The 16975-nt window shown below is 39.7% G+C and overlaps 1 protein-coding gene across 5 annotated transcripts in view; it reads left to right on the forward strand.

The window, feature by feature from the left end:
* Positions 1-10866, forward strand: part of LOC149261612 (golgin) — a 484201-nt gene extending 473335 nt beyond the window's left edge. For 4 of the 5 annotated variants that reach the window (XM_089422473.1, XM_089422467.1, XM_089422471.1 and 1 more), the window contains 2 exons: positions 10070-10181; positions 10367-10866. In XM_089422473.1, the coding sequence (XP_089278599.1) occupies positions 10070-10115 (46 nt within the window). In that variant the 3' untranslated portion in view covers positions 10116-10181; positions 10367-10866. The remainder of the gene's footprint in view (positions 1-10069; positions 10182-10366) is intronic. The other variant, XM_089422469.1, reaches the window with a different exon arrangement.
* The last annotated feature ends 6109 nt before the right edge of the window (positions 10867-16975 follow it).

Consider the following 16975-nt stretch of genomic DNA (forward strand, 5'->3'; position numbering starts at 1 on the left):
AAGTGCCCCATTGATTCCATGACTTGTAAGCTCTTTTATTTGATTATTCTAATGATTTGTTGTATTGGAGGGCAAGGGGATGCATTGGATCTTATGCAAGATTGCAGGTGGGTCTCCATTTGGGGCTTGGTCTCCCTATACAGGGTCCTAGCCCTCCAGAGGACCACATTGGCACTTGTAGGGTGAGCATTGAGAGCCATGGGACTCCACCATAGCAAAGATTACTTCATGGATCCCTAGCACTACTCATTGGTTGCTTGTGTTCCACCTTTTGGATGAGGATGATGCACCTGGTTCACCATGCCCAGTCGGCTCCACACTTGCACCATACACTTGGCAGATGTTCCAAGGTCCAGATGAGGATGTGTCTCACTGCAGGAGACAAAGGGAGGGCTTATGTCATCATCCTAGCCCTTACAGATGGTTTACAAGCATTTTCGATCCACTTGGAGACCCATGAGGATGTCCTTGTGCCCCCACACCCACTTGGGAGCACCACAGTGACTTGCTTGGAAAACAAGGGGCCAACCCCTTTTCCACTATGTTTGGAGTCCATTTTCTCACCATGGCACACTTTGGACTTCATTAGGCCTCCTCAAAGGCCCAACAACTCATTTTATTGATCATTCTTCCCTCTTGAGAGGCTTATTTTTATGTTATTGAGCTATCTTGGTGGGCTTGTCACCAAGGGATGTTATTATTGCACATTATTTTATTATTTGGGGCTTAATTAGGCCAATTAGGCAAATCAAACTTATTAGAGATGGTATAAATAGATGAGAGGTGATTCATTTCTCTCATCGTCACTTGGATTTGGAATTAGTAGCTACTTGGAGAATTTTACATTCCCTTTTGGCGGACAAGTTTGGTTTCATGGATGAATTTTGATTTTTGGATGATATTCTCTTGATCTTGGAGCTTCTTTCTTATCATGTTTTGATGATTGGATATACTCTTTGTACATGTAAGTGATCTCTTTTTCATTTTTATTCTTGTATTTATCATATCACATTAATGTTGTTGGGGTTTTCGCTATTTAGGTCTGAAATTAATTGCTACTCTATGCGAAATTGTGGAAATGTTGGTCTTTTGAAGTGTTGCATGTGTCATGTATGATTGGGTGAATGTTCCTAGAGGTTATTTTTGTTGAATATAGCTTGATAAGTCATCAAACATGCACATCGAAGTATAAAGTCCTTGGGTAATTTCTCTCATGCCATGATTGCCATGCGAAGTTGCCTAATGGCCTCCTTGATTGGGTTAATTATTTCCATATCACAAATTCACCTTGACTCCATCTCTTTGAAAGGCAAGGCACTGATCCATCCACTGGTGGTCACTTAAACGATTATCTTACTCACCTCCTCGTTCTCTTTCTAGGCCTAGTTGTAATAGGTCACCTAGGCCATCAAATAAATTCCATCGTACCCATCAAAACATCTAGATTTTTGGTCCATAATTGCGCTAGGGTTTCCTCTAGAGGCCCTCCAAATTTGAAGCAATTCTGATGATGGGATCCCGAGATATAGCAAGCCTTATCTCAAAGACCATTTCTTGTCCTAGGTTTCCATTGTCTAGTTTCCTCATTTGGATCATTATATCCAATCCTAAAAAGAAAGTTTTCCCTTTGATCATGTTCTCTTCCCTAATTAGGTCAAGGCCCTCCTTCGTTGATCAACTCCACACCTTTGACCTAATGTTAGGTCCACTTGGTCCTATGTGGTCTTACAATTTTACAACTCCAATTTCACAAAGATCACATGAAGGCCTTTTCTCCACAAGGATTTTTCCGGTCTAGGAGCCCTCTTGATAAGTTATATTCTCAAACCCTAGCCTCAAGAATCCTCTTAGCCCTTCCTAGAGAGCCCTCCACCTTGCTTTTGAAGCAAGCAAGATATCTAATTGAGCCTCTCTTGTGAATAGGCCTTAGGAATCACTCTTTATCCTCTTATTGATCCATTCATCTAGTGATTCCCCTTATATCGGGTCTCCTCCCATCGGTGAAAGTCCGTAAAGAGCAGGGAGCCTTAGCTGAGGTGATAATGGGCTACCGATCCATTGTTGCCCCTTGACCTAGTAATTGCTTTATAGGATCCCCTCCTAGGACCCCTACTAGTTTGAGCGTTGACATGTCCCACATGTCTTTCCTCATGATGGAGCTATACTCCACTATGGCATCCCTCCAAACCTACTCATTTGTAGTCTCCTCTAAAGTGGAAGGCTCAAACTCACTGATGTTTCTCATCAAAGCCAAATAACTTGGCGATCTTATTGTTGGTCAACTCTTCTTGAAGGCGCTACTAGGAGCCTCCACTTGCTTCTCATGACCTTAGCGTGTCTTGAGGTCTATTTGGCCCATCTTGGCCTCCTCCTAGTAGAGCTCAAAGGAAAATCTCTCTCATCCATATCTACAAGTTGTGTCCCTGTTGCTAGTGTTGTTGGTTTGTGCTCAACCTTAGGAGCCTCTTGCTCCTAATCCTTTATCCTTGTTGGATTTGTATCATGAGACCTCTTAAAGGTCCTACCCTCCTCAAATTTGACATCCCAATTGATGATGACTCTCCTCTATCTTGGAATGTATACCCTGTAGGCCTTTGAGACCTCATTGTAGCCCACAAAAATGTGCTTCTATGATGAGGGCTCTAGCTTAGTCCTCTTCTATGTTGGAATGTGGATATAAATTGGACTTTTGAAGATGCGCAGATGACTTATCTCCAATCTCACCCTGAAAACATCTCCTCAGGAGTCTTGTCCTCCATTATTTTGTGAGGACTCATGTTCTACAAATAAATAGTTGTATTGTAGGCCTTTGTCGACGAAATCATATCAAGTCTTCGTTGTAGATCATTGCCTTTGCTGTTCCCATTATGGTCCTGTTATTCCTTTGGGAAACCCCATTTTGTTGAGGTTTATAAGGAAATGTGAGTTCCTTCTTAATCCCTAGCTCCCTACAAAAATCTTCAAACTCATTGGAGGTATACTTTCCCCATTATCATATCTCAGTACCTTAATCTTCTTCCCCGTCAGGTTCTCCATGAGAGCTTTGAACTCTTGAATCGATCCAATACCTCACCCTTGGTCCTCAGGAAATAGATCCAAGTCTTCCTGGAATAGTCATCTATGAATGTTGCAAAGTAGCTAGACCCTGTGATTGATTCTACTAACATATGACCACACATATCCGAATGCAACAAGTCTAATATCCCCTTGGACCTAGTCTCACTGCGAGGAAACATTGACTTGGCATGCTTGCAAGCATACACCCTTTGCACACTCCCTCCTGCTCCAACCTAATCTCTGGAAACCTATAACCATCCTCGTAACATAGGAAGTGCCAAGCACAAACCCTTTGCACACTCCCTCTTGCTCCAACTTAATCTCCAAAAACCTATAACCATTCTTCGTAACATAGGAAGAGCCCTGTAGTGTAGGTATCCCATCCTCTTATGCCAAAGCTCACTCTAACTGTCACTCTCATGTATAAGAGCCTTCACCAGCTATCCTCTCAACAAATATAGGTTGTTCTCCTTGCTCCCAATTACTCGCCACTTGTTGGGATCAACTCCTTTCGACCTAACAGTGACTTCACCTCCTATGAAGCTAACCTCTAGTCCTTTAGCCTCCATGGCTAAAACTAAAAGGAGATTCTTTTCCAACCCTGGTACAAACATCACACAATTCACCTCCTTGATACTCCCTGAGCCCATCTAAAACTTAATGTTGTGAATGCCCTCTACTGCATACTTTGTGTTGTCTCCAAGCTCCACATGTAGGTCTCTAGGCTCTTTGGCCATGTTGGTGAAAGTATCTTGAGATCACATCATGTGGAAAGATTCTCCACTGTCCACAACCACACACTTCTCATAACAATGCTAGAAAGGAATGACATCAAGGCAAAGTTCCTCTCGAGCTTCTCAAACAACTCATCCATTTGTGTTGTGGTTGTTGTAGATGTCTTACCTTTGCCCTTCTTTTTGTTTGGACATTGTTTGAAAAAGTGACTGAACTTATGACATACAAAGCATTTTACTTTTCTCATGTTCTTCTCCTTTTTACTTTAAGAAGATCCTCCACCCTGGTTCTGCTTGGCCTTCCCCTTGCCCTTTTTCACTTGCGCAGTAGGAGAAATTTCCTCATCCCCACCACCACTCCTACATTTCCCACCAATTATTGAACTCTCCTAGATATCTTTATGGATGAAGTCATCCTATAACCGGCTCCAATCAAGAAGATATTGTTTAGAAAGAATCCCCTCCATAAAGGTGTTCCATTGCTTAGCACATCCCTTCATAACTACCTTCACTAGCTCTAAATGACACAGCTTCTCCCACAATTGATAGCTCATCATGAGCCTACTGGATCCTAGTGAGATATGAGGTTACAATCTCTAATCTGTTCATCCAGATGCTATTCAACTTTTCCCGCAACACCATTATCCTATTCTCATTTTTACTCTGACAAAGACTGATTAAGGCTACCCACATCTTATGTGTTGTGTCCTTCCTTATTATGCGAGGAATTTTATGATCCCTCACACTATCCAAGATAATAGCTCGGTTGCGTGGGCAAGGTTAGAAGGAACTGGATCTCTATGTTTGCAAAACCCCACAAACCATTCATTTTAAGAACAATAATGATATGCTCCTTCCATGGAATAAATTAGCACCCCCATCCATCATGTCTTCATATCTCAAGCTCATTGATGCCATTTCACAAATCGACCTTGGCCACAAAACCATAGATGCAAAATAAAAAAATTGTCGTCGTAAAAAATAACTCACTACTATAAAACCCTTGTGATTTGGATCCCTCCCTCAGAGTTTCAGTAGCTTTGATACCATGCTAAATTTCCAATAGTAGTCTAGATTTATTTATACCTCAATAATTTATATTCCCAAAAAATTATTAAATAAAATTCTGAATTTCTAGAAAATAAAATCACTAGTATTTAACTTCTAAAAAATAATTTGCAGCGGAAAATTAAAATTAAAGAGATCAATCACATCACAACAGTAATTTTACACACATAACAATTTCCCTTCATTAAATTTTTTGGGAAAATTTGGGCCTAGACCCATAGAGAAAATTACACAAAAAAATGCACTGCTGGAAGTTGTAACTCGGCCCCACTAGGAAAATTGTCCCAAGGAACTCATCCCACTAGAAAATTGACCTCCTAAAAAATTCATCCTCTAATGCCAGCAAATTGGCCCTCTCTTTTCCTCCTCGTACAACCCCTGTGCACTCAAGGAAATCAACCCATTGGATAAAGTGGCCTCTCAACAAATCGACCTCCTCTGCACTTCCGCTACTTGGCCTCTATATTCCCTCAACTTGGCCTCTTGGAAATACTTGGGAAATTTCCCTGCACTCTTCCTCCCTTCTCTTCAACCCAGCTCAACCTCTCTAGAGAAAATTGCTCTCTCAATGTTGTGTAGTTGTATTGTTTCTTCACCTCTCCATTAGGCTTCTTATAACTTCATTAAGCCAAATCCCTAACCCTAAACTCCTAAATGATTGACGGTTGAGATCATATCTAAGTCACTTAAATAATTTGATTATTAATCCTTAGGCTTAATGGTCTACAATAATTAATGGACTTTAATTATTGTAGTTTTCCTTAGTTAGACTTACAAAAGAAGTCATAAATCACCTACTCCACTAGGCAAGCACCTAAAGTGGAAATCAACCATCTTCTACATGCTAAGCCACCAAGATCATGTAGAAGACCTTCGAAAGCTACCAAGAACTACAACAGAGTGATGCCATGATGGAGGAAAGTATTGTTTGGGAGATAGTTCCTAAAGCTTTGGTACAATTGGTGATTGATTCAAGACTAAAATAGACTTGGATTTGTAGGTTGCATGTACAATTTAGGCACAAAGTGAAGAGACAAATGTTTGAGAAAACACTTGATATACAAGGAGAGAGTGTTCTCTTTTGGTTTCTTCGAAAGTGTTTTCACGTAGCTGGGAGGGTGCTCCATGTAATGTGGAAGACTTGTGGTTCCCTAGCCTCTTTGTTGTATTTTGGTTGACTTACATTTGGAGAGCTTAGATTGGATATATCTTATCTTGGGACTAATTGGAGGAAGTTGTGCTTCTTGATGTGGTAGTTAGCACATGTGGTGGTTTGACATCTTCTACAAGGGTGCACTTGTTGAGGAGGAGGGGCACTTAGAACATGTGGAGTAACCACCTCGGAAGAGGGCATTATGCACTTGGAGGTTGAACACGAAGCATTAGGAACATTGGAGCTTCCTTCCACATATGTTGAGGGCTAATGCTTGAGTTGGAGCCATTGTTGGACAATGCATCATCTTGCATAATGGAGTTCTTCACATTTGGATATCTAGACTTGGATGGTGCATGATGTTGGTGGTTGTACAAACCCTATTGTGCCATGTGGCTTCCATGCTTCTTGTGGTGCTTCACTTTAGAACTTTGTTGTTCACTTAGCCTAGTGTTTATTTGTGGATTCAATCCATGTGTTATGGTTGTCCTCATGGTGTGCCTTTGTGACAATTCAGATTGTGTTTTAGAGATGTAATAATTAGTGATTTATTCAAGAATCTTGGAAGAACAATTATTTATGATTGTAACAAGGATAGTGCTTGTGAAAGGCATGCAATAAGTTCCTTGGCTTTTGTGATGGAATTGAAGTGTAAGGCTTCTGAGATGCAAGTGTGGATCTAAGGGCTGGTCAGTTAGTGTGCTGCTAACTTCTTGTTAAGCTCCTGGAGATGTTAGTATAGCTTGGTGGGATGCCTTGCTAGGCCTTTGTGGATAGCCTAGCAGGGTTTCAAAAGAAATGGAGAAGTCCTTGCTTGGGATGAAGCACAAAGACTTGACATACCTGCTTTGGCAAAATTGAGGTATTGTACTTTATCTTCGTATTATGATAATAAAAAGTTTTACCATTTCTGCCCTAAATTCTCTTATTGCATATCTAGTTTTCATGTATTTTGAGCAAGTTTCATGGTTTTTTTGATGTGCTGATTTATTTGTATGGCAAGGCTGAAATGTTGAGTGATTTAGCATGCTCTAGATAATTCAGATCAGAATGTACTGTTATGTTTCTGCTGTTAATGAATGTGATTGTCAGATCTACTTAATTAGATAATGCCCCAAGGGTGGTTGTGTTGATCAAGTGCTTAAGTATTTTATGTTTGTCTACTTGGATTTTTCCAGACTAGAGGTGAGCAGGTTTGAGATTATTGTAGGTGTATTCTTGAGTATTTCACTTTAGCCCTAGGTTTAAAAGTTCTAAAAATTGGGTAAAACACAGATTTCTTGGTGAAGATTACCTTGTTCCTGAAATTTTTACAATGCAGGGTGATGATATTCCCCTTACCTGATTTCAATTTCCCCTTAGAGTGGTATGTTTCATCCTGTGAAATAGCAAGATTGTTATGGTCATCTGCCACACAATGCAAAAGATCCCACCTCTTGATAGGTATTGATACTTGGCTCTTTTGTATAAGGAAGCATCTCTAGGAGTTTCCTTAATTTGTCACCTCCATCCATGTTAAGGTTTGTTCTTCTAGGTGTAACATGTTGTCATTCACTAATTTAGCTTGCAAATATTTGGTTATGACACTACTATAGACATAACTGCCAACATTGTACTTTGTGTGCAAGTCTAGGTCGGATCTGTGGGCTTTGATACCTTCCATGATGTTGTCGCTATAATGCTAAGTATTAGTATCTACCAACCTAGTTGGATCATTGCACCTTGAAACAAAAGGACGTTTGTAACCAATGTTCCACAAGGACATGTCTCCCACAATTCCCACACTTTGGGGAAGTGGGGGCACCCAAGGAAATGTTTCTCCATGCCCCCTTGTGGCAAAACTCGGGGAAATGCATGGGAACGTTTCCCCAAAAGAGGGACAATTGGATGCCCCCCTCTCCTCCTTCCCTGCCCCTCCGCCTCTCCCTCCCCCTTTCCCCACAACTTTTTGTCTAACAACCCATGAAGATAGAACAAAAATAGGGGATAGAGCTTTGAGGAGTCTATGACCTTGGTAATTAATGGTAATGTTACATTCTCCTTTATCTTACCTTTTCTATCATTTTCTGTTATCTTACCCTTTTTATTAGTTTTACTTAAATTTTTAAGATGTAGTCTAACTTATAGACAAAATGGTTTTTTTCACGACCATTTTTCAGGTTAATTTTAATCAAAATCCGACAGAGATTTTTAAAAACTCGAGTTTAAATTATTTAATCTGCATAATTCGAGTACCCCGGGGGTTTTTTAGGGTGTTGAATCCATTTATGCATAAAAAAATGTATTTTAAAGAACAAAAAATCTTGAAACTGTATTGCCGGATTTTGGTGAATTTTGGTGAAAAAGGTTATTTTGTCTATAAGTTAGACTACGCCAATTTTTAATATTACCATTAATTGTTTCAAGATGTTGAGAGTGATTCCAACCTCATCAGACTTCATATGGAGAAAGTAGAATTGCATATCTCACTCAAAATTCATCAGACTTAAAGTTTTGAGGACTTTGGGATTTGTAGGATATTTTCCACTGGATTGCAAAGAGGACTTCGGGATTTGTAGGATTATTTCCACTGGATTGCAAAATGATGAATTTGCATGGGGTCTATTGTTATTGTTGCCAATTTATCATAATTAATTTTAGATTTATAGTTTTAGAGGTGGGGACACCTATGCTAGGGATCCCAACGCCCCCCTGCCCCTTGAATTTCCTTAAAATTTGGGGGCGCTCCCTCACAGCCTCCTTGTGTGTCTCGACTCTTCCCACTCCAGCTCCCCCATCCTGGAAACTTGGTTGAACATAGATTGTACCTTGGTGGATTAGCCTAATTTTATCCATGCCAACTTTATGAATATAAATGGGCTACCTTCAATGTTACATCTTGGAAACTTGGTTGAACATAGATTGTAACTTGGTGGATTAGCCTAATTTTATCCATGCCAACTTTATGAATATAGATGGGGTACCTTCAATGTTACATTAAATAAACATCGTTTAAGAATCACTTCTGTGGCTATAATTTTGCCAGTGTTGGGCATGGCCTAATGACCTTGATCATGCAATCGGCTATAGTTCTACCAATTATGTATAACACGAAATATTAGAACTATAGAACACATACCGCGTAAAAAGATCAAAATAATCCCAACAGCCAACACTTAGGTTTAATCCTAGTGATTAAAGCTAAAAGTTACCATCGATTTGAGGACCGCGGGGTTTAATCCTAGTGATTAGGACTAAAAGTTACCATCGATTTGAAGACCACAGGGTTTAATCCTAGTGATTAGGACTAAAAGTTACCATCGATTTGAAAACCACAACATACAATCTATCGAAGATCAAGCATGCAAATTTATATTCATGGATAATCCAAAAGCAGCGTCAGTCCCAATTGGAAAGTTCATGTCAATTTTCAATTCACTAATTTGATTTCTCTCAGATTTTTATAAACGGGAGTTAGGGTAGGAAACATTTACTCATATAAAAGCGGTCATTGGTATGCATTTTCTTCGAATTACCTCAATATGTAAATGCATGTGACAAAGTACTACCATATTGGATGTTTACTTATATAGCTATACTCTGGCCTTGTCAGGTACATGCATATCTAAGATTTGTATTGTTCTACTGCTCTACTATGTGCTGTTTTATATGTTTGATTGATTGATTGTGGTTATTCATGGATATTTATATTTTTTTATCCATTTTGGTAGAAATCATGGTAACAATTATAGATAATGTTGCATTTCTCTGCCGCTGTTCTGGAATCTCGGTATCTCTGTTGTCAGGTTGGAAGAATGCTAAAGGTTCCCTATACTCATCGACTGGATGACTGAATCAGTACCAATTGAAATCGTTAACCACATATTTTTCTTACTGGGTGCTGATTCAATCATCCAATCTATTAATATGATTTTCCAATGATTGAACCTTGGACTATATCCTATGGTCCAATTGATAAACTTGCTTAGACTATTTTATGGGCCTTCTTGCTGGAATTTTTAAATTCTGTCAAGCTGTCGTACATGTAACATAATAATATATTGTTTTTATTTTGCAGCTTACGAAAGTTTCTGCAGCTTTGCAATGAAACATCTGCTGATTAAATAGCATGCTTACAGAATAAGTTCACCATAAACCATCACGTGAGGACTTCGTCATATTTGTTGCAGGTCTCTCTATTGTTTGTTTCAGAATCTGGCTTTATTCTGTTCTATTTTTTCTCAGCTAAGTACATTATACTTCAATGCATTTGATGGTGGGCTTTTGGAGTCATCACATATAGCACCTCTTCAGTCAAAATTGTTTATGTACCAAGCATATGACATTGACATTATCGTACTATTTTTGCAAGCAGGTGCATGAATACAATGGAATAGATGCAGCGTGGATGCTCGGATGCTAATCTAGTCAATGTCCAAGCACTACCTATTTTAAGTGATCAAAGTGGGACCTCCACAATGAAAGCAGTTTTGTTGGAGTTCTGGCAGGGTCGCCAGCATAATAGCGTACAGTAAACAGTAACAAAACCCAAGAGTTATACATTTCAGGCTGTGAAAACCAGAGAGATTCCATGACAGAAGATTAGCTGTACATGTCTTCCAGTATTTGTCTGTGTCACCCTTCGGCATTATTAGACATCAATTTAGAAGAAATCTAAGTGTGGACGTGATAATTGCAGCTATGTTATCATGCGGTCAATATCTCATTATCATCAGCACTTTTTTAACTGGGTTGTAATGCCTCTGATCAACAAATCATCGTGACAAACAAAAAATGGTTGTATATATTCAGGCAATGGCATTGTTTGACATTGTGTGGGGAGCTTATTGTAGATCCAAATTGTTACGACTGTAATTGTGTCCGCCGCTTTCCTAATGATTTTGACCCATGACAACTACCAGCTTCATGTCTGTTCATACTCATAGCGCATATTAGAGCTACTTCTGAAACAACAGCCTTTATGTTACAGCCTTAACCACAACCTTCTTGAGGACGAGACTTGATTCGGCGAAGTCTCAAATAACTTTTCATTAGAATGAATTTGAGTTTTACATCTTAAAAGCATCGACCATCAAAAATGCATCCCAGTATGTTGATTTAATATTTTTAATAATTTTGTTATGCAATTCAAATTTATTCAAGTAGGACCAGTAATTTATCAAATAGAAAAGATGCTTAATGGTTCATGGCATTCAACAAAAAACAGATTATCCATTTTTTTACGCAGTAGATTGCTATGGACATTGTATTAGCCTTCTTAAACAAAGGAAAGCAAATCACTCGTGAATGTGAATGTGATTTGTGACATGGGTGGAAGTCAGGGATCAAATCAAATTTGAAGGGTAGGGTTATATTTAAAATTGAAAAGTTAAATTTATTTAACCATTCTATGCGACAAGTTAAAATAAATTGCTCTTTTCATATGAAGCTTGAAAATAATTTAAATTTTCATATATAAAACTATTATTTTACAATTTATTAATTGAAAAATATTCAACAATATTATTTTCAAAACATAACTTTTTAATTATAAAATTAAATTTAAATAATAAAAAATAACCTGAATCCCAAAGCAAGCTTCTCTTATCTAAGAGCTGTGAAAATTCCTAAACTTGTAATCCCTACTGCAACAAATTGATGTTACTTCTCCTACTTGTTAACCTATACAAGTTATTTATTGTGTTCTACGGTAAATATCGAAGTAAATATCACTGCGCCATTCACTATTTAAAATAATATGCTGAAACAAGAAATTGAACAAGAAAGAGATACAACACACATCTACACAGTTATTTTTGGACAAATATCTCGGAAAAACCCAAAGCGGAAAATCGGTGCAGCAGTTGAGGGTTTATTATTAAGCAATATTAATTTTTGAATACAACTTTTGGATGCCTTCTTGACAATCCAGTGATAGAGAATATCACTGACAAAGAGATCTGTGAGATTACCTCGCACTATCATTGGAAATCTTGGTTGATCCAACCCTTGAATGATTGCCCCCGACTGCCTATGTGTTGCCTCTATGCAGTGTTTGCATGAACCCAACATCAAACCCTTTAGGGACAGCGTCACTACTCCAATTGATCAATTTGTTGCCCAAGAACTTTCATTTCTGCCTCCTAGTCTCACACCTCGGCTCCCAGCTTCTACAATCAATTCCTTCAACAAATTTTTGGACTTCCTCTCGGCTTCTGCATTGCCTTTGCATGGCTCTGCATCAACCCCTCTGGCTCTGCGCTACCACTGCTGGATCTCCCTCTGTCTTCTCTATTGAGTCTTCTCCGACCAGGAAAGATTCCCCTGCGGATACTATCCCTGCCCCTCTCTACAAAAGCTCACTTCGAATTTCTCACTGGTAGTTGCTATGCTTCAGAAATTCGATCTTCTGAAATCTCTCTATGTGTTCTCCAAGTGCCCTTCAAGCCTCTTCTTAATTCTTTTTGTTGGACAACCAACGACCTAGATTAACTTCTAATCAATGGCTTAGATCATTTTGGCTTGATCCTCATCTTCTTCTAGAAGTTACACCCACAATTTAGATTAATAACCATTAATTGTTTTAAATTCCTAAGTTTAGACTTAGGGTCCCATTAAAAATAATTAATTATTTTAATAAAATTATCTCCAAGTGGAATTTCCCAAAACGATTTTTGGGTATTGGAGAATGCATATGTTTAAGCCTCCTTGCAAAATTTGAGACTTAGAGCACATCTGATACTACCAGAAATCAGCACTCCCTCTTAGCGAGGAATGTGCTGTAGCAATGCAACCTCCTGAAGCATCACTCCATTCTGTAACATCTCCTTCTGTGTTGCTGATGTTTGACATACTGTCCATCAACTACTGTGCAAATGTTGCATTTGTACTGCGGCTGGCCCTATCACTGTCAACAGTGCATCCGTACTGCAACTTCCTCTTAATTCTGAATCCATGTTGCTTTTGGCACTGGCACTGCCAACTGCATCCGCACTGCAACTTTCTCCAACTATTGTTTCTTATGCATCAGCAATGGAAAATCATCCCAAATTGCTGAACTCATATTCAATATGATGCATCTCGCTGCTAGAGTTTGATTGCTGTTAGTTTCTGCACTGACCCTCTGAAACCTCTACACTATTGTTGACCTCAGCTATGTGCCATCGGCACTACTTCCAACTCTACTTTGTGCTACTCAAACTCTGGTGTTACTAAGCTCTGCAGCTGTCACTTCAACACTCCTCTGCACCAACTGACATTAGTCCATCCTGCTACTAATAATCTAGGCTCCCGTAGCAAGGAATTCATCCGAGAAGTGGGCTCCTCAAGGATCTTTCTCATATGTAGCTCTTTCAAACTACAACTCTAATCAACCCACCTCCCTCCTTGAGGTATCTCGGTTGTCATGGCAAACTCATCCTCCTCGATCTTCATGACTGCAACTTTCGGATCATGTTTCTCATCTTTGTCCTTTTTGAGAGGACATTGTGTTGCATAGTGACTGAGTTCACCACACCTAAAGCATTTGATTTTCTAAACATCTTTATTCTTATTTCGTTGCTCTTGCTACACCTTGGATGTGAGGGTTGCATTATCATCCTCTTCCTTAGGCTTCGACCAACTGTTGTTGCTTTGCATCAAGTTTACACTTGACCAAGTCCCTCCTCAGCTCATCTTGCTTAAGAGTTGCCCACATCTCATCCCAATTTGGCAAAGTCGTCTTGCCCAGGTTGCTTTGGACAAAGACTTGTCACTCCTCAGATACTGAAATTAGGGCCATTGTTACCATCTCGGAACCTTGAGGTGTTGACCCTACAACTGCTAATTCATCTCAGGTCTCCTGCAACTTCGTGAGGAACAGATCAATGCGCTTCTTTTTCTGCATCTACGTGAATCTCATCTTATGCTCCAAGTACATCTTTTGTTGCTCAAAAGATCCTTGATACAACGTCGAAAATGCATCCCACATCTCCTTGGCAATGTTTTTTCCAACTATGTGACAGACTATATGCTAAAATTGGCAACTAGGGCCAAACTCCAGGTCATCTTATTTATGGCAGCTGATATTTTTCTTGGAGTCCTCTCATCGAGAGGTGTAGGATTGATCTAAAGATCATCCGATTCCGATAAGTATTCATGGAGTTATGAATTTATTTGTGTTATAAGACAATTCGTCAAGGTCGGTCAACAACCAAATAAACCTCACATGTGCTCAACGTTTTAGTTTAAAAGGAGATGACTTGATAGCCATTTCTACACACACTTCTATCTTGATTTCTCTCCACTTGCCTTGGGTTTTTGTGGAAGAGAAATCTAGGAGTGGAAGCCCTAGACATTGGAGAAAAAGAGGTTGCCCTAGCCGCAACAAAGAAGGCAGCCCTAAATGTTGTTCTAAGGCAGCGCTAATGCTATCCTAAAGGCAGCCCTAAATGTTGTTCTAAGGCAGCGCTAATGCTATCTTAAAGGCAGCCCTAAATGTTGTCCTAAAGGCAGCCCTAAACGTTGTGCTAAGGCAGCGCTAATGTTGTCCTAAAGGCAGCCTTAAACATTGTCCTAAAGGCAAGCCCTAAATGATGTCCTAAAGGCAGCCCTAAATGTTGTTCTAAGGCAGCCCTAAATGTTGTCCTAAAGGCAGCCCTAAACGTTGTTTTTAGGTACAGTTTAGAGCTACAAAGATGCATGGACAACAAGGCTACATAAGTGTTGCAAAGATGCATGGATAGCAAGGCTAGATAGTGCTGCAAAGATGCATGGACAACAAGGCTACATAAGTGCTGCAAAGATGCATGGACAACAAGGCTAACAGCAAAGGTACATGGTGTTGCATACTCATTGGACAACACAATGATGGGATAGCAGCTTGTTGGGACAGCACAATGGTCAATGACATTGCGACCTTGTGTAGTAGAGATACATGTGACATCTAGTATTTAGTGCAACAAGTTCATGGTGCTGCAATAGTATGGTACATGGGACAACAACAACAAGGTGCAGCAAGCATAATGCTACAAGCACATTGGGACAGTAATATGGTACTTGGTGCAACAAGCACGTGGGTGGCAGCATGGTGTTGCAGTGGCACAAGGTACAACAGTGCTAAACACTGGGACAACAATGCAGCACAAGGTGCAACAGTGTGATGTGTACAACATGGTCATAAGGTCCAGCATTGTGATGATGGGTGCAACATGGTGCAGTGAGGTGTAGCGTGACAACGAGATGTAGCACAATGATAGGTGAAGGAGTCACCTTGGAGAATCAGTTGAAGCAACATGTCTTCAACTGATCTCATGTATCATCTTCTTAGAGATGATTTATTCTCTTATCTAGATAACTGTTGACATCTGTTGTAAATGTACTATCTCTTTCTCTCTATCTCTGTTGAACTATTGAAGAACATATAAGAAGAATTGATCAAGGGTTTCCCCACATTGGGGTTTGTCCCTCGCTAGTGCCACATCTTGTGTCCTCGTCTTGGCTTGTCTTCTGCGATTTATGTTTATGTTCTATCTGCAGTTTATTTTAATGTTGATGTGATTGCTAATCTGGAAAAGATATTGAGCTAACTGTGAAAATTGAAATAAATTGCTCTAAGCATAGAACATACCTAAAATTAACATGGTATCAAAGCTAAGGTGAAAACAAAGCCCAAGCAAGAGTGAAAGAGAAATCACCAAAGGCAATTGGGAAAGGACAAAAGGATCAATGGATTCCTCATCCCTCTTCAAATTCGCCAAGGGTGAAGTCGAAGCAGAGAATATTATCAGAATGGCACAACGAAAGCTTCTGATGGCCCATCTAAAGATCACTTCAATGGGAAGTCTGGATCTAAGGGTGGAAGGAAAGGCAGATGCCTTGGTAGTAATAAGTTTGGCCATTATGCGAAGGAGTTTCCGAATGGTAGAGACACATCACTTGATGAAGATAATCATCATTCCAGGGACATTTCCAATGATCAGAGGAATGACAGGTAATGCAGGTCATCAAGGAAACAACCGACTCTTCAAGAAAGCAAGGAACCCTAGGTATGAAGAATCAAATGTTTCTGATAAGATAAAGAAGCATTATTTTGTATTGGTCCTCTCTTTCAGATTCTTTGGGAATATGGCTTATTGATTGTAGTGCTTCAAGGTACTTCATCGGATAGAAGGGTGATCTCTCTAATTTAGTAGAGATGGAAAAAATCATGGAATTATACTTGGAGTCGATGCCACCTATCCCGGAAAGGGTGTAGGGCATGTTACCCCTAGATTGAATGAGGGTAGCTCGATTCATTTATGAGAATCTCTTTATGTACCTGATCGCAAGAAGAACCTAGTGTCCATTTCGGCAATGGAAGTCAAAGCTTTCAGGGTGGCATTCATTGATGAAAAGTTGTAGGATGGTCCATTGGAGACCATGTCAGTTGTCACATCTCATTTATAGCACTAGAGGTCTACTTATTATGGGGCCCTACCCAATGTGAGTTAGATGGTGTCAGGGATGCCTGAATTCAAGAAGAGCATGAAGGTACATGTCCAGATGTACCAAAGGAAAATCTTACCTGAATTCAAGAAGAGCATGAAGGTACATGTCCAGATGTACCAAAGGAAAATCTTACAAGGGGAACATTCCCCTCATGTAGTAGGTCCACAAGTTTGGAACAACCCGAGGAGTTTGAGATTCATGATCGGGAATCTCATGTATACAGGTGGAAGAAAGCCCTCTATGGCTTGAAGCAAAACACCCCGGGCGTAGTATGAGAGGATTGATAGCTGTCTGATGAAGTTGAGATTTACTAGAAGTGAAATTGATCCAAACCATTGCTCGAAGGTTGTGGATGATAGACCTCTCATACTGACACCTTATGAGGACGAATTATTTCTGACAGGTGCAAACCCTCTCATTTGTAGAAGTAAGAGGGAGTTGGATTCCGGATGTGGAATAGTAAACTACAAGCCTGTGACTACCTCGTGGATCTTAACTTTCAGAAGTTATATGGTAG

This window comes from Pinus tabuliformis, chromosome 6 (assembly GCF_031772625.1).
Source record: "Pinus tabuliformis cultivar Carrire ecotype Pingquan chromosome 6, CPIR1, whole genome shotgun sequence".
Lineage (NCBI taxonomy): Eukaryota > Viridiplantae > Streptophyta > Pinopsida > Pinales > Pinaceae > Pinus > Pinus tabuliformis.